At 59.1% G+C, this 26,265-nt stretch overlaps 1 protein-coding gene across 1 annotated transcript; it reads right to left on the minus strand.

The window, feature by feature from the left end:
* Arid3a (AT-rich interaction domain 3A) lies at positions 1 to 24,319 on the minus strand. The gene is made up of 9 exons (XM_059251928.1): positions 24,167 to 24,319; positions 23,407 to 24,060; positions 22,556 to 22,868; positions 5,962 to 6,034; positions 3,567 to 3,750; positions 2,474 to 2,721; positions 1,239 to 1,535; positions 745 to 825; positions 1 to 397 (listed from the first exon to the last, which is right to left on the minus strand). The coding sequence occupies exons 2-9, from the start codon at positions 23,796 to 23,798 to the stop codon at positions 201 to 203; spliced, it is 1,785 nt and encodes a 594-aa protein (XP_059107911.1). The 5' UTR covers positions 23,799 to 24,060; positions 24,167 to 24,319; the 3' UTR covers positions 1 to 200.
* Positions 24,320 to 26,265: the final 1,946 nt, after the last annotated feature.

The raw sequence follows: 26,265 nt of genomic DNA on the forward strand, positions 1-26,265 counted from the left end.
TGTTCTTTGCCCTGATTTATTAAATCTGTTTCTCTATCTATCTATCTCTCTATATATGTATATATATAAAATTTTCTCTCCTCGGCGTCAGTGTGGCTCCCTGGAATTCTGCCCGGCCCACTGGGATTCTTCCGACGTCCCAGGTCCTCGTGTGGCCGTGGTCCCCGTGGTGAGCGGGCAGCTATACGACTTGATTTCCTTTAAGGCAAGGAGTTATTTGAGGTAGAAGATGTAGGGGGCGCGGACACCCCGGCCAGCCCCACCTGGCCGCCGCTGGTCCCACCGCTGCTGGCTGCTGTCCGGCTACCCACGGTGTTGTTGGTACCGATGCTGCTGATGCCACCTTTGCTGGGGGCGGAGGGTGGTGTGGGGGGCGGTGGCTGAGCAAACAGCACCCCTGGGACAAGGACAGAGGGAAGGACTCATCACAGGTCCGGGCTCGTCAACTGAACAGTAGGATGTGTGGGAGCAAAGCGACTCGGGAAACTGAGGCAGGAGATCACGGGGTAAGGCCAGCCCGGGCGACAGAGGGCGTTTAAGGCCCTGTCTCAAAAGATCGGTACGAGGTCTGGCGAGACAGCTTGCCGCCAAGATGGATACCCTGAGTTTGATCCCCAGGACCCACCGTGGAAGGAGAAAACTGACTCCCACAGTTGTCCTTTGACCCCGAGTCACCCAGGACTTGACGGCAGAGCCACGGTGGTGGCTGCGGTGGGCTGGAGGTGGGGGGACCCTCGTGCTTACCTGTGTACACGATACCGTTCATCTCCACTGACATGCTAATACTGTTGCTGCCATTGGCACTGTCCTGGCGGTTCTCGGAGGCTGTGGAGACGAGATCCACCACTCAGGTCAGAGGTACACCTGGGGACTGGCTTGCTTCCTGTCTGCCTCCTCTTTGGTGGGGTTATTTATTCATATACTATTTATTTTTTTATGACCGGGTATCACGACGTAGCTCAGGCTAGCCTTGAACTCACCATCCTCCTGCCTCAATCTCCTGCTGGGATAACAGGTACGCCCCAACACGTGTGATCTCAAGGACTCCACGTGAAACAAATTCTGATGAATGCTAACACCTCCTTGGAACTTGCAGATAGACTCAGTTTTTCACATGAACTAGCCCTGGATGACCCTTTTCTGATTGATTTGCCAGCACTCTTTACATAGAATGGCTCCAAGGCACTTCTTTTTTGCCCTGCACACATGGAATGTGGGGGATCCCAAGCTCAGGGTACCTTGGCTATTGATCCGGATGTTCATGGGCAGCTGGGCTGTCATGGCCAGGAAGTTCTGCTGCAGAGCTCGCTGCATGAGACGCTGTTGCTCATCGGCGACCAGGGCCATCTTTTTCTCTGGAGGCTCAGTGGATTCCAGCTTCTCCCGGAGCTGCTCCAGGGCAGCCGCCTGGGCTGCCACAGCTGCCTGGGCTGCTGCGGCTTGCACAGCAGCTGCTTGGGCTGCCACGACGGGATGGCCAGCCAAAGACACCGGCAGGCGGCCTGGGACTGTGATGGGGATGGCCGACTCTTCCTCTAGACAGAAGAAGAGCAAACAGTCAGGGGGTCCTGGGGAAACGCTGGCCCCCGCGGTGGGAGGTGAGCCTGCGAAAACGGTAAAGCCTGTACTCCACGCTCCCCAGGTTTTTGTTTTAAAGTCTCATGTAGCCCAGGCTGGCCTCACACTCTGTAGCTAAGGACGACTCTGAACTCCTGATCCACCTCCCTCCCAAGTGCTGGGATGACAAATGAACGCCACCACATCTCGCTCATACGGTGTTGGAACGGCACCCAGGGCTTCTGGCTCACTGGGAAAGCACTCGCTATCCACTGGGCTGCCGCCTGAGCCCTGTGTGAGTGCTGGGAAGAACATAGCAGCCTTGGCAGAGAAGAAGACTGCCATCAACCCGACCAGGGACGTCCACACAAACGGGAACTTTCTTCTTAAGAACACACGGACCTGGGCCTCCCACTGACAGGCAAGCCAGCCTCAGAAAGAATTAACGAGTTGCCCAGGGGTACCCAGCATTAGATTTAGGGTGGTTCAGGGGTCAAAGCGTCATGACAGATACTCTGCCCATGTCTGGTGGGTCTGGAATGAGCCAGAGGTCTCAAGAGCTCAGAAGGAAACAGAAGTGACCAGTTAGTAATGTTTGCCATGCACAAGAGACCGATGCTATGATGCTACGACTGATAAGCAATGCTAGATTCAGAAAGGGGTACAGTGCTCAACTGATAATGTCTGCCCTCATGTGGCTAGGAAAACCTGGACTCAATTAGTAACGTCTGCTGCAGGCAGAAGACAGACACATCATACTGCAGATAGGGGACTGCAGAGCAGGAGTTGACTAGTAATGTCTGCTTGGGAACAGACAAGGATGGATGGGAGAACTCCTTCCCACCATAAACCACTTAGGTTTATCACCGTTACCCAGAGAAATGAGAGGATAACCTCATTCCCTCACATGATTTACCTTTCTTGATCTTGGGTGCCGGGGTGATGGAGCTGCCATTGGTGCTGGCGGCAAGGCCCAGGGAAGTCACTGGCAGCTTGGGTGAGGACAGCATGTTGTGGGCTCCACTGGGTGAGTAGGCAAAGAGTGAGCCCCCGAAGCTCTGGCGCCGGCCCTCTCTGCGGTTGCTGTCGATGGCGGCCTGGAGCTCATTGGGGCTGCTCAGGCCTCGTCGCTCACACTCGTAGGGGTAAAGGTACTTCATGTACCTGTGGACAGGGAACAGGACGACACTGGAGACGACCAGGAGTGTCACCCTGCCACGAGCATCCTCAGGGAGGGGATGCATTATCTCAGGAGGGAGGTGTTGGGCTATCTCAGAAGGAGGTGGGCTATCTCAGGAGGTGGCAGCTACTATCTCAGGAGGGAGATGGGGAGGAGGTGGTCTATCTCAGGAGGTGGCAGTCTATCTCAGGAGGTGGCAGGCTATCTCAGGAGGAGGTGGTCTATCTCAGGAGGAGGTGGTCTATCTCAGGAGGTGGCAGTCTATCTCAGGAGGTGGCAGGCTATCTCAGGAGGAAGTGGTCTATCTCAGGAGGTGGCAGGCTATCTCAGGAGGAGGTGGTCTATCTCAGGAGGTGGCAGGCTATCTCAGGAGGAGGTGGTCTATCTCAGGAGGTAGCAGGCTATTTCAGGAGGAGGTAGGCTATCTCAGGAGGTGGCAGGCTATCTCAGGAGGAGGTGGTCTATCTCAGGAGGTGGCAGGCTACTATCTCAGGAGGGAGATGGGGAGGAGGTGGTCTATCTCAGGAGGTGGCGGGCTATCTCAGGAGGAGGTAGACTATCTCAGGAGGAGGTAGGCTATGTCAGGAGGAGGTGGGCTATCTCAGGAGGTGGCAGTCTATCTCAGGAGGTGGCAGTCTATCTCAGGAGGAGGCAGGCTATCTCAGGAGGAGGTGGTCTATCTCAGGAGGAGGCAGGCTATCTCAGGAGGAGGCAGGCTATCTCAGGAGGAGGCGGGCTATCTCAGGAGGTGGCGGGCTATCTCAGGAGGAGGTGGGCTATCTCAGGAGGTGTCGGGCTATCTCAGGAGGTGGGCAGCCCTGGCACTCACTGTGTCCGCAGCGTGAAGGCGGCGCTGGTGATGGAGGTGGGCAGGTTGAGCCCCTTGGTGATCTCCCGCCACAGCTTCTTGTTGATGACCTCCACGAGGCCACCCTTCTCGGTCACCAGCACATACAGCATGAACAGGTCCAGGACCTGCTTGGCCATGATGGGGATCCGGTTCACAGGCGTGCCTGCGGGATGTCAGGGAGGAGCTGCTGAAGGCAGGCGGCTGGGGGGGGGGGTCACGGGAGTCATGCAGGGGTCATAGGGGTCAGGCGGGGGCTCTGGTGGCCACACACTCACTCCCCTAAATATCTTCCAGAGCGGCATCACCCTGGGTAATACCCCTGCTTGCCTCAGTTTCCCCAAGGGCAAGGGAGGGGGCTGGAAGAGAGGCCGGTGGCCATCTTGGGGACACGGGAGACTTCAGGGCCCTGGTTATTCCCACTCTGTGTCTCCAACTACAGCAGCTGCTAAACAAACACAGTGCCTCCCCAGGGCCCTTCCCGCTCAGCCCTGTCCTCCTCAGCGTCCCCGAGTGCGGCAGACCCGGTGGGGGTGGGGAGGGCTCGGCTAACAGGGTTTTCAGTTTAAGAAGCAGGAACATCCATCTTGCATCTAGTGACACGCTGGCCCCCTCTTCATCCCTCAAAACCTCGCCTCCTATGATATCCATTTCCCAAGCCTGCTACAGACAGGGCCCTGCACCTTTCTGCCAACCGGACGCCCAGAGTTTTGGTTTTGTTTGTTTGTTTGTTTTTTTGAGACAGAGTCTCTCTATGTAGCCCTGGCTGTCCTAGATCTCGCTCTGTAGCCCAGGCTGGCCTCGAACTCACAGAGATCCACCTGCCTCTGCCTCCCGAGTGCTGGGAATAAAAACGCCACCACCATCTGGTGACTCCCAGAGATTTTTCATGTCCCCAACTCTAAGTCCTGTCTGTGAGGTTCTAGGCTCGGAGGCCTTCCCTGCCATCCTCATCCTCACCATCTGGGACCCAGCAAGCACTCTACAGAGAACACCGGAGACTTCCTGGCCCCCACCCCAGCCACAGATACAGTGACCATTCATCTCTGTCTCATGAGAGGGAACACCTCGACCCCCTTTACTGATGGGGAAACTGAGGCTCCAGGGCCTGGCTCCTCTGTCCCAGGGACTCCATGGCTCTAGAAAGCCAGCCCTGGGAGACCCTCTCCCTATTCTTAGCCACTTCCTGCCTCTCCCAAGTTGCAAAAACTCCCCAGTTTGAGTCAAGCAGAGCCCAGGGCAGCCGTGGGGAGGTGGGTCTCAAACCCACCACCCTGTTCACCTAGCTCAGCCCTAGAGGGAGACCAGGAGGCGGGCAGGCCAGTCTCAGCCAGTGGAGGAGGAAGTTTATATGAAGTCTAGGAACGCAATGGAGGGCTGAGGCCGGGGTGAAGGAAGGGTGGGGGACCCAGCAGGGGCGCAGGCAGGACACCTCCCCCCATTTCCTGTCTCCAGAGACTTCTGAGGGAAATGTGTTCCAAGGTCCTTGCTTTTCTGATGGCAGGAGTCATGTGTCCACAAGAAGGGACCCACCCGTGGGCGGTAGGTTATGCTGACTGGATGAGCCTGGCCGTCGGAATACCAGCTCCGAAACACCAAAGACCTCAGAAGAAAGTACCCGAGGTGGCAGCGGACCAGGGGTTTTGAGGGATACACAGGAGTCTGCTGGTCTGACTTGGTGGGGGAGGCAGGGTTAAAGGCGGACCTTCACAGCCCTTTGTGGTCAGTGGCTGCACCACGGCATGGAGGTCCCTGGCCTTGCTGACCCCATTATGGTGGGGGTGGTGAATCGGATGGTCAGCTCTGTGGCCTGGAGGCAGCTGGAGGCCTCCTGCTGTGTGAGGGGCTCAGGCAGGTGGGGACACCTGATAACAGAGGGAGGGGAGATCTCTCCGGCCACACGGAGGGCAGCAGGGCTGGACCGAAGGAACACAGCTGGGCTCTGCGGATAGCACCGGGGCATCCCCACACCCACAGGGACCCGCAGGCCCCAACCCGACACCGAGGGGTTAACTCAGAGGCCACTGGGCTGGGCCGAGGGATCAGGAGGCCACAGCACCCCTTCTCCCTCTGCCTTCCGGTGGGCAGGCCTGGAGCCTTGTGTTTACAGAAGCTGGGCTCAGCCATGGCCGGCAGGGCCGGCCTCAGGTCCCCTCTCCGCCCCTTCCGGCTCCGGAGCTGAAGCCTCGACCCTCCTTGGGCCTCAGTTTCCCCCCTTAGAACACAGGATTGTAACCACCCAGACGGTCCCACCCTGAGGGAGAGTGGGTCTCCATCCACCAGGAGCTGGGGACAGCCACAGAGTCTGGGGAGCACTCCCTCACGGGAGGACCGTCCTGTTCCCCCACCACACCCTCCTGCCCTGGGAGGCGCTCACCCCGCTTCTGCATGAAGCTGAACAGGTCGTCTAGAAACTCCTTCCTCTTGGGGTCCGCGTCCAGTTCATAGAGCTGCAGACAGAGAGGGATGGGTCAGCGGGCGGGAGGGACGTGTCCCCACCGTGGGGGGCGGGGCAGCCACAGGCGCTCAGCCGACCCCAAGCCACAGACAAGGCTGACCCCCTCGACGGCACGCAGGGGTCACTAACCAATGCCCCCACCCCGGGGATCAGAAGGCGTTCTCAGTCCGGGTCCCCAAAGTCCCGGGAAGGGTCCTTCCCACCTCTCCCAGCATTAGGAGCTCTGGGCATTGCCCCACAAGGAAACTGAGGCACAGTGTCACTGACAGCTGCTGACTCCTGAGCACCTGGAGTCGCCCGTCTGCCCACCCAGGCTGTGGCGGTGGGTGATGCGGGCACCGCTGTCCCGGGAATGAGTCCTAGGGGCCCGGATCCTGGGACTCACTGGCCGGGCCGGGGAAGTGGGGCGGAGATAATTAGAATGCTCAGCTGAATACCAGGCTTCAAATTAACCACCAGGAATGCAGCTGGCTGGAGGCGGGGGGCCTCGAAACCACCCATTACACCTGGGTCTGCACAATCCATCATCTCGTCTCCAAAGGGGTGCGAGCCTCGGAGCGGGCAGCTGGGGCCGGCCCCCGCCATCCTTCCAACATCAGCGCCCCCCCAGGACTCAGCTTTTCCATCTGCTCAATGGAGACCATGGACACCGTGGGCAGCCTTCCCAGACAGGAGCCGGAGTCCAGGCCTCTGGCCCGTGGCTGTCAGCTGCCCGGCTTCGTCTGCGCCCCACCCGGGGCCAGCCAGCGCCAGACTGGCCGGCCCACATTCCTAAGTCCGGGGAGGCCGCTCTCCCTCCCCAGGCCGCCTGCGGGGTGCGGGGCACTGCAGGTAGCCGGCCTCCGTCCCTGCACAGGGCCTCTGGGTGCCACACACAAGCACCCGGGCCAGCGGGAGTCCTCCACACCTTCCCACGGGGGTCCTGCCTTCCTTCGCTGGGGAGCACACGGCAGGGGCAGGGAGAGTGCGGATCCACGGGTGCGTGCGCCCGGTACACAGCAATCACTTAATAAATGATCTCCTCAAGGGGCTGCCCGGGCAGGGCATGGATGGGCAAATGATGGGCAGATGTGACGGGGTGTGGTGAGAGCCCCCGACACTGGAGACACAGGAAGGAGTCCTCTGAGAGGGCCTGAGGCCCCGTGCAGGCCCCAGGTGTGAACCCTATCCTGGACAAGGGGCAGTCTCCAGGGTCCACCCTCTCGGGCTTGGCCACCTCCACAAGAATCCTCAGTTTCCCCATCTTCGTCGGCAAGCACAAGACCACAGCGCAGCGTCTGAGGGTCTGGCTCAGTGGGTGTAGCGCACGCCCAACACTCGTCACCCCATAAACCAGGGATCTTTGTGGTACACACAGGTTACCGCAGCATTCAGGAGGTGTAGGCGGGAGGGTCAGGAGTTCAAAGCCAGCCTGGGTTACATGAGACCCTGTCTCAAAACAAAACTGTTACCCCCCAAACAACACTCCTATCTTGAGCTTCAAAGCCTTGGTGTCTTGGGGGAGGGGAAATTGAGGCTCACTGCAGCCAGCGGCTGCCTCACAAGGGAAGGGCACCGTGGATGCCCGTTTTAACAGGAGATGCCGAGGGACCGACCGGTTGGTGGCCGTGCCCGGTCAGACGTCTGCAAGGACAGGACATCAATTCAAAGCCATAAATGGGGGACCCACAGGGATCCCCCAGCTGCCTGCGGGGGGAGGGTCAACAACAAAGACAGGCCATAAAAGCCCCGGTTTTATGGAAACCTGGCCCTCCTTCTGGCGGTCCTCTGGGAAGGGCGCATCCCACCCTGAAGAACAGGCTCTCGGGGGCAGTGTCCAGCTCCCTGCTTCAGCAGCAGCTAGTGTCCAGGCCCCTCCTAGTCACAGGCCCAGCACCGTGAGAGGCTTTTCCCGCCCAGTTTTCTTGTCTGGAATCAGACAGCGCACACAGCAGTTGTCTAATAAACGCTCATTAAATATGCACGGTTTCTCAGGCCTTGTGGAGGTGCTCCCCCCTCTGCCATGTGGTCCTGGCCCCCCACAGTCACTCTGCTTCGTCTGTAAACTGGCTTCAGGTCGCCAGGACAGAGGCATACAGCAGGTACTTACTAAGTGAACATTGCCTTTTCTCACCTCCCTTTCCTGTCATCCAAAGGGTTCCTTCTTAGGAATGTAAACATGTCTCCTGCTCTACAACCCTGGCTGATGCTGGCCTGCCTCCTCGCTCTTACTGGGGAGAGCTTTCTGTTTGGGTGGGGTTCAGGGGTTGTTTGTTTTTTGTTTTTTTTTGAGACAGGGTTTCTCTGTGTAGCTTTGGTGCCTTTCCTGGATCTCGCTCTGTAGACCAGGCTACCCTCGAACTCACAGAAGTCCGCCTGGCTCTGCCTCCCGAGTGCCGGGGTTAAAGGCGTGCTGGCTCTTGTTTTTTCCTTTATAGGGACCTTTTGACCGTTTTTTGTTGGTGAATTTTCTGCAAACGGTCAAACGTGGAAGTCCCTGCAACCTCTTGCTCCTCCCGCTGAGAGCTGGGGCGACAGGCCTGAGCGGTCACCGCAAGCACCCCTTCCAGAGCTGGCTGGCCCTGGGGCCCAGGTGCCCACGGTCACATCCCACCTGTAGGTTTCTGTTCTGACCACACCTGGGCAGCCAGGGCCGTTCCCACAAGGGCCCAGGGCGGTGTCCTCAGAGCCGAGGGGCCCCAGCTGTCCCCAGCCGTAAAAAAAAAAAACCTGCTCTCTGTGTGTGTGTGTGCATGTGTGGGAGGCCCCTGAGAAAACCTTTGTCCCCCAGACTGTGGCAGCCCAGGCCCCCTGCTGGCTCCCCAGGGCTCCAAAGTCCACTGGGCCCCACCTGGGACGGGTGCCAGGCAGGGTGGACCCCAGGAACGAAGCCATTCTGGTAGAGCCTGGCCTGGCCCCGGCCCCAGCATGGACACTCCCTACAGTCACTCTGGGGCACAGCAGGAGACCGAGGGACTGACTGGCCTGGGTTTGGCACCCTGGGCTCTGTGGGAGGTGCATGACTAGCTGATGGGACAGCTGGGGCTTTTCTTTTTTCTTTTTGAGAGGGCCCGTGAGCCCAGGCTGGCCTCACCTGAGGCCTTCCTGACTCATCTCTGTCCAGCAGTGCTGGGACCACAGGCAGCAGCTGCTCCAAAGCCGCTGGGAAGGCTTTTTTCAAGGCACCTTACACCTGCTGGGGGGACTCGCGCTGTTTTCCTCTTTGGTGCTCAGAAAATGTGGATCGGATTTGAGTCAGCACTCCTGCCCCCAGGTGAGGGGACAACCCAGAAAGCCATCTGGGGACACAGAGACCTTGAAGGCCTTGGGGAGTCTTGGCCCGACAGGCAGGAATGAATGAATGAGTCTCCCTGGGCACACCTTCTCTCCGTGTGGAGTTTGTAAAAGGGGCTTTCTTTGACTGGGGGTGGTAGGAGGCCAGCACTCGGGAGACAGAGGCAGGCAGATCTCTGTGAGTTCAAGACCAGCCTGGTCTACAGAGCGAGTTCCAGGACAGTCAGGGCTGCACAGAGAAACACTGTCTTGAAATAGAAACGGTCTGGAGAGATGGCTCAGGGGTTAAGAGCACTGACTGCTCTTCCAGAGGACCTGGGGTTCAGTTCCCAGCAACCATGTGGAGGTTCAAAACCATCTGTAACTCCAGTTCGAAGAGACTGATGCCCTCTTCTGACTCTGGAGATCACCCCCCCACACACACCCACACACAAATACAATTTTAAAAGCCCTTTTTTGGAAAACGTTATACATATAAATCTGAGATCACATACAATCACACATCTCTATCTACTTCCAGAACATTCCACCACACAAAAGGAAACAGCCCATTCCTTCTCTAGCCCGACACCCACGTACCGACTTCTCCACTCTGCATTGGCCTGCTTGGGCATTTTCACACACTGTAAGGCCTTCTGTGTCTGGGTCTCTCACTGAGCACAGGGTCTACCTGGTCCTCCACACTGTAGTGTGCCCGGGGGGGGGGGGCTCACTCCTGTTCCTGGCTAAGTAATAGTCCATGTATGGATGGACCACACTGTGTGTCCATCACTCACCTGTCTCTGGGCTACAGGAGCCATTACCCTTGCCACATTCTTTGAGGATCTTGATTACTTTGTGTCTTTTGGCCTCTGGAAAAGACATGACTCATGTCTATAACCAACATGCAAACAATGGCCACGACATGCCTCCCTCGCCTGCATAAACTCCCAACCTGGCCAGGACAGACATTCAAACGCTTCCTTCTCCCAGACGCCCACGGAAGAGGGCAAGCTTCGGCACTGGGCCACCTGACTCCCCCTCTCCCTCCCCATCAGCCCAGTCAGTCCTGCTGCCCTCCATCATGGGTGTCTCTTCTCTCGGAAGCTCACAGTACTTGGCCACATGGGTCTCTTGGATGTCTCTACACAGCCCTGCCCCAGGTCCTCCCCGTGTCCCTCCTCCCACCTCAGGGAGGCCCTGGGCACCAAGATGTCTCATCCTTGAGGGGCAGTCCAAAGCCTCCCCTGGGCAGACACACCCATTCTGCCACTGAGGAGTGCTCAGGACTCACCGGGAACCTACTCTTCACTTGGGGAAACTGTGGCAGAGGTGATGTGTGAATGACAGGGTGCCGGGGATCAGCTGAGCACTCACTACACTGGTCCTTGTCCATGGAGACCTGGGGTGAGGTGTGTGGACGCCCACAGAGGTTTCCTGGTGAGATCTGAGTTACCGGGTGTCTGGAAGGGTCCGCACGTAGCTGTGTGCTGTGCTTTGATCTAGCAAGGGAGGTCTTGTGTCCTGCCCCTTGGCATTCCTTTAAAAAGCCCTTCAGTGACGAGAGAGGGGGCCTGTGGCTAAGGATCCAGGTCCTCCTGAGCTATCCTGTGTTTCTGTCTGTCTCTCTCCACTCTACATTTCTACAAAATACTTCTCACTTCTTCCCTCAGGAGTACCCTGGGGTAAAAGTGGGGTCTCCCACAGTGATGGTGCACATCTATCATCCTAGCACCTGGGAGGCTGAGGCAGGAGGATGGCCATGACTCCCAGGCCAGCCAGGGATACAGAGGGAGAACTTGTCTCAAAACAAACTTGAGTCCATCCCAGGGTGGAGAGGCCAGAGCAGGAGGGTCAGGAGTTCAAGGCTAGACCAAGTTCCAGTGAGTCTGAGGTCAGCCTGTGCTGTATCGGACCCCGTCTGGAAACACAACGTAAAGTAATAAAACGGAAAGACGGTGTTTTTCCAGTGGGAAAGGGCACAGAAGGACTGGCCGTACACATCCCGAGAGGCAGAGCCACAGAGACGCCTGGGATAGACTGCACGGTCAAGAAATCCAAACAAAGAGAGGGCTCAGTGGGACCGAGAGACGGCAGTCGATGGGTGGCCACCTGCTTGTCTCTGCATGCCTCAGTTTACCCACCATAGCATGGGTTCACAGTGGCCAGGAGGTAGGGGGAGGCAGCAGGCCAGAGCACAGGGAAGTCAAGTTGGGGATCTGGGGTTGCTATTTTCATATTTGGAAATCCCTGGGGTTTTGCTGCCATTATTGAACAGTTTCTGTATATGAGGCCAATGATACCTGGTTACATTTACAACCACACAAAAGGACCAGGCCAGCAGCAGAGCCAAACTACGACATTGGGAAGATGGGGTAATGTAATGATGGCAGAGGGCTATCTCCCAGCTACGCAGAAGACCAAGGCAGGAGGATTGCAAGTTCAAGGCAACCGTTGGTAACTTTTGAGACCCTGTCTCAAAATGAAAAGAGAGGTTAAACATGGGTAGAGCCCCGCCTAGAACCCCCCAGTGAGGGGCTGGGGGCGTGGTCAGGGTGGAGCCCCGCCTAGAACCCCCCAGTGAGGGGCTAGGGGCATGGTCAGGGTGGAGCCCCGCCTAGAACCCCCCAGTGAGGGGCTGGGGAGGTGGTCAGGGTGGAGCCCCACCTAGAATCCCCCAGTGAGGGGCTGGGGAGGTGGTCAGGGTGGAGCCCCACCTAGAATCCCCCAGTGAGGGGCTGGGGGCGTGGTCAGGGTGGAGCCCCACCTAGAATCCCCCAGTGAGGGGCTGGGGGCGTGGTCAGGGTGGAGCCCCGCCCAGAATCCTCCAGTGAGGGGCTGGGGGCGTGGTCAGGGTGGAGTCCCGCCCAGAATCCTCCAGTGAGGGGCTAGGGGCGTGGTCAGGGTGGAGTCCCGCCCAGAATCCTCCAGTGAGGGGTGGATCATGCATGGTCAGGGGTGAGTAGTTAGTTACCTAGTGGGTATGAGCCTCTGGGTCTCTTCCCAGAAACTGATGTTGGGGGATGGAGCACCAAGCACTGTGGGGGAGAACAGCCGTCCCAGAAACTCTGAACACAGCAAGGGCATCGTGAAGGTGCCACCTCGCGCTGTCCCGGCTCTTGGGCTCTTGGGTCCATATGGTGGCCTCAGGGTGCACCTGAGCACTAGGGGCTTCCCCTCCAAGCTGGCCACGCGGCTCTTTCATTTCCCGTCAGTTCTGTGGGCACCGGGGGCCACCTCTGGCTCTCAGGAAATTGGGGAAGTGATTCTGGGCTGGGCCGAACATCTGTCTGTTCAGCTGCCTGGAGGCAGGTCCCTCGCCCCTCAGAACACACCGGTGCCCCACCCTCGAGGCAGATATTAATAGTCCTTCTGAGATGACCACTGGGAGCCGCGGGAGCGGCGGCCACGGACGCTGGCCTGGGTTCCTGACTGCAGGGGAACTTGCAGACCTCCAACCCGCCTTTCCCTCCTGAGCAGGTTACAGGTCTGGCCCTGGCCACCTTGGAACCTCAGCCTCCTTCTCTGTGAAGGGAGGGGGCTGTGCCCAGAGTTTCCAGGTTGAAAACAAGCCTCATGTACACAGCGAAGGTCAAACCCAGGGAAGTCGGCCAGGCGGGGAACAAAACCGCTCAGGTGCTAGCCTGCTTTACACCCGGGAAACACACACCGGGCGGGGTTAGGCAGCCCTGGGACCAACACCAGGCAGTGGCCAGGACCGGCGTCCCTGTCAGAAAGTGCAAAGAAGCCCGTGTGGAAAAGCCCCAAGGTGACCTCCCTAAACCCCAATACAGAAGCAAAATAAACCAAGCAAGAGCCAAGATGGAGGCCTCCAGAGACGCGGTGGAGTCTCACAGAGATCAGAGGAGGACAACGCCTGGCACTCGGGAGCACTCAGGAGGATGATTCAAAGATCAGAAAGATGCCAAGCATTGTGGCACAACTCGGTGATCCCGGCTACTGGGGAGGTTGAGGCAGGAGGATCACAGTAAGTCCAGGATGACCTAGGACACTTAGTGAGACCCTGTCTCAAAATGCAGAGTGAAAAAAATGTGTTGGGGCGTGGTCGGGGTGGAGCCCCACCTAGAATCCCCCAGTGAGGGGCTGGGGGCGTGGTCAGGGTGGAGCCCCGCCTAGAATCCCCCAGTGAGGGGCTGGGGGCGTGGTCAGGGTGGAGCCCCGCCTAGAATCCCCCAGTGAGGGGCTGGGGGCGTGGTCAGGGTGGAGCCCCGCCTAGAATCCCCCAGAGAGGGGCTGGGGGCGTGGTCAGGGTGGAGCCCCGCCTAGAATCCCCCAGTGAGGGGCTGGGGCGTGGCCAGGGTGGAGCCCCGCCTAGACTCCCTCAGTGCCTGGTCTCTCCGGGTATATTCCTGTACAACCCTGGAAATCCTAGAGGGTTCTTAAAAGGGTTTCCTGTTGGCCATTGTGTACTTGAGGGCCCCTGGCTGTCACACTGGATTCTCAGGACAGGACTTGGGGACAGGTGTCCCTTCCCTGGCTGCACAACAGGAGACAGACAGAGCTTATATCCTAAGACAGAAATGGGGGTCCCTCTTCCATTTAGAATTCCTGCTGGAGCCGGGCGGCGGCGGTGCACGCCTTTAATCCCAGCACTGGGGAGGCAGAGGCAGGCAGATCTCTGTGAGTTCGAGGCCAGCCTGGGCTACAGAGTGAGATCCAGGAAAGGCGCAAAGCTACACAGAGAAACCCTGTTTTGAAAAACAAACAAACAAACAAAAAAGAATTCCTGCTGGAGTGTCCCCACATTGTGAGCCAAGAGCAGGCGAAATCCAACCCAAGGAGGTGGCTCCACACATCCACTTCCCGCTGCAGGGAGCTCCCATCACACATTAGCAACAGCATCACTGGAAAATGCAGGGTGGATAAACACAGATAAATACCGCCAGCGCCCATTCCACGGCCTGTGCCTTTGCTATGGGAGCCGGATGTGGAGGCAGACAAACACTCATTAACCAGATCCTGACCAAGTGCCAGCGGCCAGCTGTGCTCTGGACGGCAGTCCTGTCTGTTTTACAGAGGGGGAAACTGAGGCTGGGAGGAGGAAATGAGTGAGTGTTAGGGGAAGATGTGGCCTTGGGGACAGAGCGGGGCAGACAGACAAGATGGCAGGTGAGTGAACCTCCTCCCAGCATGCCCTGGGGTGACTGGATCAATCAGTCTCCATTCCCTGACCCCCGTCTGGCAACAGCACAGGCCCAGTCTGTGGCTCTAGGGTTCCATCAACAGGACTGAAAAAGCCACGTATCAAGGCTACACACACGGTCACGGATCACCCGGCCTGGATGGAGATGCGGGGCACAGCTGGGCACACAGCAGACTCCCTCAGCCAGGCATGGGAACACACCTATCTCCCCCAGACAGGACACAGTGGCAGACAGACCCACCCCATCTGCCTGCCCCAGGGCACCCCACAGGGTCCCCTACAGCAGGGTTCTTTTTTGTTGGTTTGTTTAGACAGGGTTTCTCTGTGTAGCCCTGACTGTCTTGGGATTTGATCCCTTAGAAGGGAAGTCCTTTCTAGGATTTCGGGGGCTATGCAGGAATATAGCTAGGGAAAGCAGGCTGGCCTCGAACCCATAGAGATCCGCCTGCCTCTGCCTCCCGAGTGCTGGGATTAAAGGTGTGCGCCACCTTACAGCAGCGTTCTTGAATGTGACTCCACGGTATACAAAAGGTACTCCACTAATACTCATGGAAGCTGGCCAGGACTGAGACACATGAGACATAAAAGACCTAGAAGGTCCACTCCTGCCCAGAGAGTCACCCTCCTGCCTCTACCTCCCCAGTGCTGGGATGGATGACACATGAGTTATCAGGAGCAGGCTGGCTGAGTGCTCCACCCACTAAGCCCCAGCTCCTTATCTGTGGTGTCTGGAGCTGAGAATCACTGTGTGGCTCAGCTTCAAAATGGCAATCCTTAGCCAGGCAGTGGTCATTAATCCCAGCCCTCGGGAGGCAGAGGCAGGTGGATCTCTGTGAGTTTGAGGCCAGCCTGGGCTACAGAGTGAGATCCAGGAAAGTTTCAGATCAGCCAGGGCTGCACAGAGAAACTCAGTTTTGAAAACCAAAAGATAGACAAATAAATAAATAAATAGCTGCCTGAGGTAGAATGGGTGTGTGTGAAGTTGGGCTCTGATGGGGGGCGGGGGCGACTGTCACAGTGCACGTCTACCAGGGCCTGTGACCAGAAGCAGATCCCCAGGGGTGGCCGAGGGGCTGACTCCACCCGCCTGCCACCCACCCCCTTGAGGACCCACAGACCCTGGCCCGGCCCCGACCACGGGGCAAGGCCGTGTCCCCAGACCAGGCCCTTCAATGGACACATTAGTTACCGTTTAACCCCGTGACCCCCAATTGTCCCCTGGCCATGCGCAGCCAGGCGAGCCGGGAAGGGGCGGGCCATCGCCACCCCAAGTGTGCCGCCCACCAGGCCACGCCGGGCTAGTTCTGAGAATGGAAGAGCTTGGTCATGCTTGACAGCCATCGGGGGCCACACGGGGGGCTGGGAGCTGTCTCTCCAAGTGACATGTCTGCTACGGCCTGTGGTCCCTCCCTGGCTAAAGACAACCGTCTGCATGAGTTGACAGGCCCCCCAAAAACAGGCCTTAGCGGCAAGCCCCAGCACTGGCTCCATCCACACCTGTTACCACAGGCGCCGCCTTGGCCCGGCCAAGGCAGGCCCACGGGGCAGCGGCTGGCAGGAGTGCCCAGGGAGTTTTAGAACTAGTGACCAGAACCAGGAGCCCTGGAAGGTGACGGTTAACAGTATCTCACTACTACCATGTTCTCAGACCGGGGTGGGTGTGCACCTTGCCCCAGAGGTGCACACAACACACACAGACACATAGATACACAGACAGACACCCTGACATATAGATACACAAACACACAAACACAGACACATAGATACACAAACACACACTCAGAGACACATAGATACACAAACACACACACACAGACACACTCACAGACAGACACATGAACAGATACACACACAAACACACAGACACACAGATACACAAACACACACACATAGATACACATACACACACACAGATACAGACACATGAACAGATATACACACAGACACACAGACACACAGATACACAAACACACACACACATAGATACACACACACACACACAGATACAGACACATGAACAGATATACACACAGACACACAGACAGATACCCTGACACATAGATACACAAACACACACACACACACAGACACATGAACAGATACACACACAGACACACAGACAGACACCTTGACACATAGATACACAAACACACACACTCACAGACACATAGATACACACACAGACACATGAACAGATACAGACACACAGACACACACCCTGACACATAATTGGCCCAAGGGACAGACACGCATGAAGATGCTATGCTGGAGATCTGCCTGCCTGGCCGGCCCAGTGCGGTCCCCGAAACCACAGTCACAAAAGCCATGGAAACCGCCTGCGAGGCTCCTGGCCGCCCGTCCCCACGTCCAGTGCACACTCAGCCACCACACCCTCGGCTTCGGGATGGCAGCTTCGGGGACACCGCTCCCTCTGCCGTGGCGTGTATTATTAGAAAGCGTGGGGCGGGACGTGCTTGGCAACGGGTCACAGGGTGGGGAGCCTAGCCGGTGGCGGTGACCCGGTGGCCGAGTTGGCGGCACAGGGACCAGATAAGGTTCTTCCGGCTGAGTCAGCGTGGTTCCCGGGGGTTGGCACGGGCCGGGGCGCGGTGCCAGGGCTGGCGGGCGGGCACCCTCCTGGGCCTGCCACAGCTCGCTGGCTGGGCGCCAGCAGCCACAGCGACTTTGATGAGGCTGCCCGGGGGCTTCCCGACACCTCCGGTCTCTGAATCCCCGGCACGCGGGGCTCCTGAGCCCCAGGAAGACTCTGGGCCGGGGCCGGCCGCCAACACTGGATGTCAGCCAGAGACAAACATGCCCCAGACATCGACGACGTCGACAGTTATGACAACTCTACCCTCGGAACCAGGAGCCTGACCTCCGGGCTGGGCTAGTACCCAGGTGTCTGGGGCTCCAGAGAATGCCAGCTCCCCCTTCCCCTTCCGGCCCCACTGGCCCCCGCCTCCGAGTCCACCTGGTACCTCTCTCCTTCTCCACTGCCCACCAAAGCTAGCTAATTCTGGTTTCTAGAACGTTCTCCTAGAAGTAGACCCTGTTTTTCTTGCCTGGTCAGTGAGCTCTTAGGACACTCAACAAAGGCCCGGCCACTATGTCCCTTCCCCCACAGCCCTGTCCCCCAGGCAAGACAGGGAGCAATCTACCCACCTCCTCCCCAGTCCTCACCCTCGTGGCCCCAGAGGGCTCACAGTGTCACCTAGAAGAAGAGCATGTGTGAGCGAGGACGCTATCAGTAGCCATGAAAGTCCCGCCCGGGGCAGACGCGCCAGGTGACAGGGATAGCGTCACGTGAGGTGGCTGGAGACAGGCCTGTCAGCCTCGCCCAAAGGTCCCACCTCTAACACCTGGCTGGCTGTCCATTTCCCTGTGGGAGGGAGGAGGCGAAGGGAAAAGTCACCGCCGCTGCCCTCTGACCAGAGGCCTCCCTGGACAGGCTCCATTTCCCCTCTCTACTGGAATGCTGTCCCCTGTCCTGAATTAGAAGGCGGCCTTAGCGGAGGGGGCAGGACAGCTGAGAGGGTAAAGGAGCTTACAGGCAGCCCTGGGACCTAAGTCCAGTGCCCCCACCCAGACTCACACCAAAGAAGGTGAGACCTGACTCTTTAAATTGTCCTCGGACCTCCACATGGCTGTGACACACGCCCCCGCCCACGCAAAAGTAAATAAAAAAATGTTAAAAAAAAAATTTTTAATGTGTTGCGGTTTGGAAGAGGGGGGTCGAAGGGTGTGCCCCAGCTCTCTGGAGACTGAGGTAGGAGGATGGGGAGTTCTGGGCCAGCCTGAGCTAAAGCACCAGTTCTGGAGTCTAGATGTGAGACCAATGCTTGACCCCTGACCTGCCGGGGACTCACTGTGTCAGTGAGGGACAGCGAGGCTCGGTGAAGGCACTAGCTTTCTCTAAAACCCAGTACGTGTCCATCCATCCACCCTGGGCCAGATTCCGAAGAGGGCTGGGGGCAGTGAGTCCTTCCTACACAGGACTATGACCACCCCGTGCCTCAGTTTCCCCTCCACGGTCCCTTCCTTGCAGAACGAATGAGGATCCCACTAACTTTTCTTTCTTTGCAACAGGGTCTCGGGAACCCACTGTATAGCTCAGGTATGAACTTCCTGCCTCCAACTCCCAATGCTGAGTGAGAGCTATGCACCACCATGCCTGGGGTGGGAACGCAGGGCCTTACGTACGCTAGGCCAGAGCTTTCCCGTTCGTTTATTTTTGAGACAGGGTTTGGCTCTGTAGCCCAGGCTGGCCTTGAACTCCCTGATGCGCCTGCTTCAACCTCCCCTGCGCTGAGGTGACAGGCCTGAGCTGCCGCAGTGGGCTTCCTTTCTGCATGTCTGGGGTCAGGCGCGGGTTACCCGGGGAGCAGGAGGGGATGGGTGAGGACGTGGAAGAACCGGGCCTGTACATGGGGAACTTGGACAGACAGCCGCTGTCCACACAGCTCCTAATAGGCACCTTCCCATCACCGTTCTACCCAGCAATTTCACTTCAGGCACACACCCAAGAGGAACAAGAACAGACCCATGGGAAGCTGCAGAGCCCAAAGGTGGAAACAGCCCTGCATCCCGCACAGACGGGCGCGCAGAGCAGTCCACCCACACGCCACAGTACTGCACAGCCGTGAACAGGAATCTGACACACCTCGGAGCGGAGGGCACTGTGCTGCTCGGTGAGACATGACAGGCCCCGCGGCGTGGGTCTCTGCCACAGAAGTGTCCAGAACAGAGGACATAAACATTGGGAGCTGTGTAGGTGACATGCTGTGGGTGGAGCTGGGGAGACTGAAACACTCTCAACTTGAGTTTTGTTTGTGATCTTGAATCGGTGAATTGAGCTAAAAGCCAGGCATGGTGCATGCCTGTTATCCCACGACCCAGGAGGCTGAGGCAGGAGAGCAGCCCTGGGCTGCACAGCAAGACCCAGCCTCAAAAACACAAAAACAAAAACAAAACAAAACCCAGGAGTGGTGGTGCGTGACTTTAATCCCAGCACTCGGGAGGCAGAGGCAGAGGAGTCTCTGAGTTTGATTGAGGCTAGCCTGGGCTACAGAGAAAAGACCAGTGAATTCCAGGACAGCCAGGGCTACCCAGAGAAACAACAGAAATCCTCATAAAAGATTGCTAGCTTGAAAAATCCCAGCAAGGCCACTCCGAGCCCGGGTGTGGCCCTGGGGGGACAGGAAAGCTACAGGATGTGCGTCCAAATGCCAGGAGGCCCAGATCCTAATCACAGCCACTGGCCCTCCCCACCCCCCCACCCCCCACCCCCGCGTCCCATCCGCAGACCCACAGTCCGAGGCGGATCCCAGCTGTCTAGGCTCAGCTGGTGGAAGCCAGCTGTGGCCAAGACTGGGAAGGAAGACAGGGAGACAGTGCCAAGTGGCCGGCCAGCCAGCACCGCCACGTGCCAGGAAGGGAGCAGGGCAGACGCCAGAGTCAACACAGGCCGGGCCTGGGGCTGACATCTGTGGGGCTGGCTGGACCACTGTTGACACAGGCTGTACAGGTGCCAGCCAGCGGGCAGAAGGAGGAACCTTCCACAGAGAGGTGGAAAGGAGTCCCGCACCACGGGGGGACTGGCTCCTGCCAACATCGTCCCCAAACCCAGCCGTCATGCCCCTAATACGCAGGGTTCTCCAGGACCCTTGTCTGGATGTTTTCTACCCAGAGACCCTCCTTCCTCGGCTTTCCCAGCCCTAGGGGTAACGGATGCACGCCACCGGGCTGCCTGGCTTTTTTGTGGGCCTGTGGGATCCCAACGCAGGTCCTCATGCTTGCATTTTTACCCAGCGAGCCACACACACATACACACACACATACACACACACACACACCCCGCGCGCTCCGTGCACATTTCTCTATACGTCCAACGACCTTGGTGCTTTTCTCTATTCGCACATGAGACCAAATATGAGCTGCGGCTCCCTGTCCCTCCGTCCTCAGTTTCCCCATCTCCAACTGCACAAAAGCCCCCTCACAGGCTGTGTCTCTGCACGACCTCTGACCCTGACCCAGGATATCCCCGCCGAAAGGTCCCGACAATGGCTCCTGAGGCCCTCCTTTGTCTGGCTGCACTGGGGGCTGGGGTCGGGGCAGTCAACCCCGGCCCTCTTGCCCTTTTTATGCCGATCCAGTGTGGAGCCAGGAGGTCTGGGAGGGTGCGCAGGGGACACCTCCGGATCTGTGACCCTACGTGTGACACAGCGGGACGGGGATGTCTCACTTGCTTGGCGCTGGGGTCTGCAGGGAGCTATGCCCAGGCACCGAGCGATGTCAGGAAGATGAATCAAGTCAGCTTGCCGCCAAAGCGGGAGGCGATGCCACTTCAAGGGCACAAACCTTGAGAACTCACAACCAGGGCCCCCCTCTGCGCGACAAGACATGTCAACTCCTTTGTAAAATGAACACAGAATGGCCCCGGCTGCTTCTGTACTGGACAGGGAAACCGAGGCACAGAGTGAGGTGGAGCCCACACACACCCAGCCAAACACAAATACTTTTATGCCTGGTGTGCTTAGCGAGAACCTCCTGGGGGGTGGGAGGCACAGTCCGTAAGCCCACAGCCAGCTCCGGGCCCAGGGTAGGAAAGGGTCACACCCAGGAGCAGTGACGTCCATCTGACAGGCCAGCTGGCAGCCTGCCCAACACACACCTAGCAAGCCAGGGCGAAAAGCAGAGACGGAGGGAGGGCGAGGCCGCCCCACCCAGCCCAAGCCCTGTCTCAGCAGGTCCCGCAAGGGCACAGAGGGTTAACTCCTCTCAGTTCCTCGAAACTAGTCTTTGTGCTCCGGGGCCTTGGCACGGCTGTGCCACCAGAACGGCATCTGCCCTGTCTCGGCCACAAGTACTCGACCCTAACCTAACCTGAGCCCCCTGGGCGCCTCAGCTCAGCGGCTTCCCAGGCCCGCTCTTCCGTGTCCAAGGGGACCCCAGGCCTGTTCCTCGAGGGCCCCCAACAGCAGAGCTCAGGTCACCTCCTGAAGCCATCCCCATCAGCTCTGTCACCCAGGGAACATCTGGAGTCCTCAGCCAACCTCTGGGGCTACCTCTTGGCTACACACAAGACTTGGCCCTGGAGCCAGCCCCGGGGCTGGTTTCCACCCTGGCCACACACCCAGGGGTCGGCTGGGCCAGCTGGCCGGGCTAGAATGCAGGCCCCAGGCCGGCAGGCCAACCATCTGGTTTCCATCGGCCTGCGGACTTCAAAGGCTCCCTGCCGGCCACTTCCTCCAGCTTGGCCGCCTGCAGGGAAGGGCTAGGGCAGTCCGAGCTTCCTCCATGCCCCTCCCGGGGCCCAGGAAACCTATGTGGGGGTTCCACAGACACCCCCTGCCTAGCCAACCAACACACCAGCACCCCTGGAACCGTCCGCCATGAGCCTCGATGCTCCAGCTCCTGCTGGCTCCGTACATTCACAGTTCTATGGTCCCTCGGCACCACCCTGGACCAGGATTGCCATGGCACCCTAACCCCCTGGGCACCGTAGCTCGGGCCGCATGCTCTATGAACCCCACAGCTCTCCAGAGCTGACTCCACATCCTTGCTTCAGGCTGCCAAGCCACCCGACGTGTGCTGCGCATGAGCGTGTAAACCGGAGACGAACGCAGGGTGCCTTCCTCTATGCTCTCCATGCTATTGTTTGAGGCAGGGTCTCTCGGTGAACCCGGGGCTCACTGTCTCCACTAAGCTGCCTGCCAGTGAGCCCCATCTCCCGGGGCTGCAAACACACACCCTGGGTCTGGTGTTTCGTATGGGTGCTGGGGGTCGGAACTCAATCTTCACGCTGGCACAGCTCTTAACCCACCAGGCCATCCCCCAGCACCAAGGCACCTTTCTACCGAGGAGGATGCAGCAGAGCCCCGCACTGTCCTCAAAGTCCCTGGTGCCTGATCCCCCCCCAGGGGGGGGCTCGCCCTGGGCTGTGTACCTCAGCCACACACAGGATCTAAGCTGGGCCTCCCCAGGATCCTGCAGAGCCCGACCCAGCACCAGGACAGGGGTGTGTGTTGGGGGTGTGTGTGTTGTGGGGTGGGCAGTCAAAGGCCCCCGAGGGCCGGACCCGAGCGCATGGCCTACCTGTTTGAATTGTTCCTCAAACGTCCAGTCTCCGTGGTCTGGGGGTGGCATCTGGGACGCTGTGTGAGCGGGGTGGGCCGGGCCGGGTCCCAGGCGCTCAGGACCGCCCAGCATTCTGGGACCACCATCTCCACGGAAAGCCTGAGCAGGTTGGGCCTTGCGGGCGAACAGGCCTGCAGAGCCCAGGCTGGCAGACCCCGGGGGGCCCAGGCCCTCTTCCTCCTCCTCCTCTTCCTCGAAGTCATCCTCCTCTTCCTCCTCTTCTTCCTCCTCCCCCAGCTCTTCCAGTTCTTGCTCTTCCCACTTGGGCTTCCTGCAAAGAGTACAGAGTACCCCCAGTCACGGGGACGGGCAGGCACCACCTGACCTCAGTGGCCAGGCCAGTTCCACCCACTGCCCCTGCCTCAGTCTCGCTCTCTGCAAACAAGGCCTCTCAGGTACCGGGTGGGTCCCTGCCCACACCCCAGCCTTCCCCCTGAACAAGCTCTTACAAAGGGCCCCAACACATCTCCTCAACGGCTCTGCCCCCAGGATCTTTGCACATGTGGTTCCTAGCGCCAGACTCGCTGTAAACAGTCCCCGTCACGTCACTCTTCAGGTACCTTCTGTGAAAACTCATCCCCACACACATACACACACACACACCGCAGCCCTATTTTCTTGGCAGCATTTGGCACAAGCCCAGAGCTCGCTGAGTCTCAGGATCCCCATGTGGCGGCCCCTCAAGGAACACAGGTCCACTCAGCAAACACTTGCTCAGCCCCGCAGGGTCCCCTCGGTCGCCCTCGCTGGCTCCCGCTTTTCAAATGCACGGAAAACATCGGATGCCGCTGTCCCGAACCCCAACTCACATGTCATCATCAGAGCCCATGTCCATCAGATGTCCATCTCCTTCAGCGTGTCCTGGTCCCTCCTGGCCTCTTCCCCGCAGGGTGGGTGAGCTCAGAGTCCCTTCCCGGGCTGTGTCTTCGTCTTCAGAGCCGGGAGGCCCGTCCTCAGAGCCACCGGGCGAGGACGGGTGTCCCAGGCCGGCGGCCGCGGCTCGCATGGCGGCCAGCGCGGCCATCTGCGTCCTATGCATCCGGGCATTCTCAGGCTCCCTGTCCTCCTCTGTTATGGCGGTCCGAGCACGGACACCGGTGGGCTCGGGCGGTGGGGGGGGTGGCGGCTGCCGGGCCTCCAATTCCTGCCGTGCACGCTGCTGCCTCTGAATGAGGGTCTCCATCACGGCCTGCAGCTTCATGGCCCTGCGGGCCGGGCCACCCCGGGCACCAGGGGTGGGTGGTGGGGGTGGCCCCTGCGGGGAAGGGTCTTGGCCGCACTGCAGCGTGGGGACCTCGGGGTTGCCGGGACAGTGCAGGGTGGCGGCCGGCAGGGGCAGGGGCCGCCGACTCAGGCTGAGGGCTGGTGGGGCATGCCAGGGACCGCCAACGGGCTCCTTGTCCTCACGTCAGGCACCCAGGGGCAGAGGCTGGTGTCAGCCTCATTCAAGCGCTTGTAGACACCTGGGGAAAAGACAGCAAGAGACGAGGTCAGACCACACCTGCACCCCACGGCCACGTCCTTCCTCCAGAAGTCCACAGCAAAGGCTGATGGGAGAGTCCCTCACACCTGCTCGGGGGTGCTCTGCCTATCCACCCGTCTGCAGGTTTGTGGGGACCGGGATCACTGCAGTGGAAGCCTGGGGAACCTCTGGTCCCCTCTGGTTAGGCCCACCAGGGACACCGTGGGTGATTGTCCCCTAAGCGGAACTGTGGGGGAGGGGCCTGGTGTCCTGGCTTTCTTATTGGCTGTGCCCCTGTTCTAGACCCTGGGGTGCCTCTGGGTTCTGGATTCTGACTCTATGTTCCACATGTTGCTTACCCTGAGGGGCCCTGAGAACCCCGGCCAAGATTACCTATTTGCTGTGTACGAGGCCTGGGCGAATGCCTCCCTCTGCAAATGTCACTTTCTAGAGATCCCTCAGCCGCCCCCTGGGCCTTGATCTGTCCCTATGTGGCACCAGGGCCCACCATGTCACGCTTCGGAGAACCAGCACAGGGTGGGTACCGTGCAGGTGGTGGGGGAGGGGGTACCGGGGAGGACGTCTGTACTGTAGACGGGGGAAACCAAGTTCAGGAGTTCACCAGGCTGGGTTGGGCGGGGTATGAGAGTCCTGTGCTGCTCTCTGGGTCTGGGGTCACCAGTTTATAGGGCTCCATGGGGGGGGGGGGCGGTAAATGTCCCAGAATACAGCACGCTGTCCTGGCCAGAGGGCCCTTCTGGGCCTCCCAGAAGCCAGCACGGCATCCAGGTCCCACCTTGCCCAAGGCCACACCCTCCATCCCCCCCCTCCCCACCCCCCCATAAGTCGCCAATAAAACAGTGGGAGGAACCCAGAAGGCCTGAAATCAAGGGACCAGGGAGAAGGAGAAAGTTTAGTCCACCTCCCAGACAGAGAGTCTAAGGTCGCCCTCAGCCTAACCTGAACCCCAAAGTCCACACTGACCCCCAGAACTGACCCCCGAGATGTGAGGAGGAGGGACAGCTGAGGGTCCTGGCTGTCGTCCAGGGACATTCTGGTCACCTGGCCCTCCCTCCACGGGACCCCTGCAGGGCAAACCCTCGAGGTCTTCATGGAAAATGGGAAGTCTGTGGTCCCCTTCCCTAGACATCTGGCCACCCAAACCATGGGTAGAACTGTGGCAGGTGGGTGGCCCCAGGGGCCCTGTCAGTCTAGGATTCCTAAGACAGGAAGATGTCAGAGGCGCAGGCACTGGAGTGACCACCCCAGCCTACACACACACACACACACACACACACACACACACACAGTCCCTCCACACACCCTGCGGCTGCTGGTCACCCTGTCCACCAGACCCAGGAACTGCTGAAGGGGGCATTTCTGGACACTGTCTGGCTTGGTCCATCACCCTTCCCCCACCTCTGACAACTTGGAGCTGAGCACACCCCCCTATGGAAATACTGAAAGCGACGCCCCCTCTTTGGGGTGGGGTGGGGGGACCCATAAGGAAAAGGCTAGAGGAAGCCCCTGTCCCAGACTCCCGGCCCCCCTCCCAGGCCTGCTTGGTTTAATGACCCTTCCTGGTGGAGGGGTGGGGGAGGGGAACAGGCAGGCCTCCACTGCTGGGGCTGGTAGTGGGTGGAGGGGGGTAGGTAGGAACCCCAGAGCTGCCCCTAGGCCAGTCTGGACACCCCCCCCCAGGGGTACCACTACCCCTGAGCTTATGTGGCCATCCTTGGAGGACCCTGACGCCTAGCTCTTTGTCCTTGGCCCCCAACCTCAATTTATGACATTCTCAGAGAGAGAGAGAGAGGGTGACCAGGACTTGGTGGCTGGTGATTGTGGGGGATCTGGCTGGGGTGGGGACTGGGAGGAGGAGACCCGGAGCCACACCCTCATCCCCCACCACCTCCAGGCTTCAGAGAGAGAGAGAGAGAGAGAGAGAGAGAGAGAGAGAGAGAGAGAGAGAGAGAGGTCACTAGCTCGGCCAGGCCTTGCAAAACATGGTTATTTGGAGTTGTGCAAGGCCAGGGCCCGAGGGTGGCGAAAGGGGCCCCTCTCTCCTCCCAGGGAGGTGGAGGGGGAAGGGCAGGGCCTGGGGAGGGGGCTGGTAAAGAGGGCACCGTGTCCCCCGCTCACCAGGAGACGTGTGCAAAAACACATTCCAGTAAGTCCTAGTAGTCGGGGGACAAATATAAAACCACAA

The sequence above is a fragment of the Peromyscus eremicus genome, unplaced genomic scaffold, assembly GCF_949786415.1.
Source record: "Peromyscus eremicus unplaced genomic scaffold, PerEre_H2_v1 PerEre#2#chr22_unloc_1, whole genome shotgun sequence".
In the NCBI taxonomy this organism is placed as follows: domain Eukaryota; kingdom Metazoa; phylum Chordata; class Mammalia; order Rodentia; family Cricetidae; genus Peromyscus; species Peromyscus eremicus.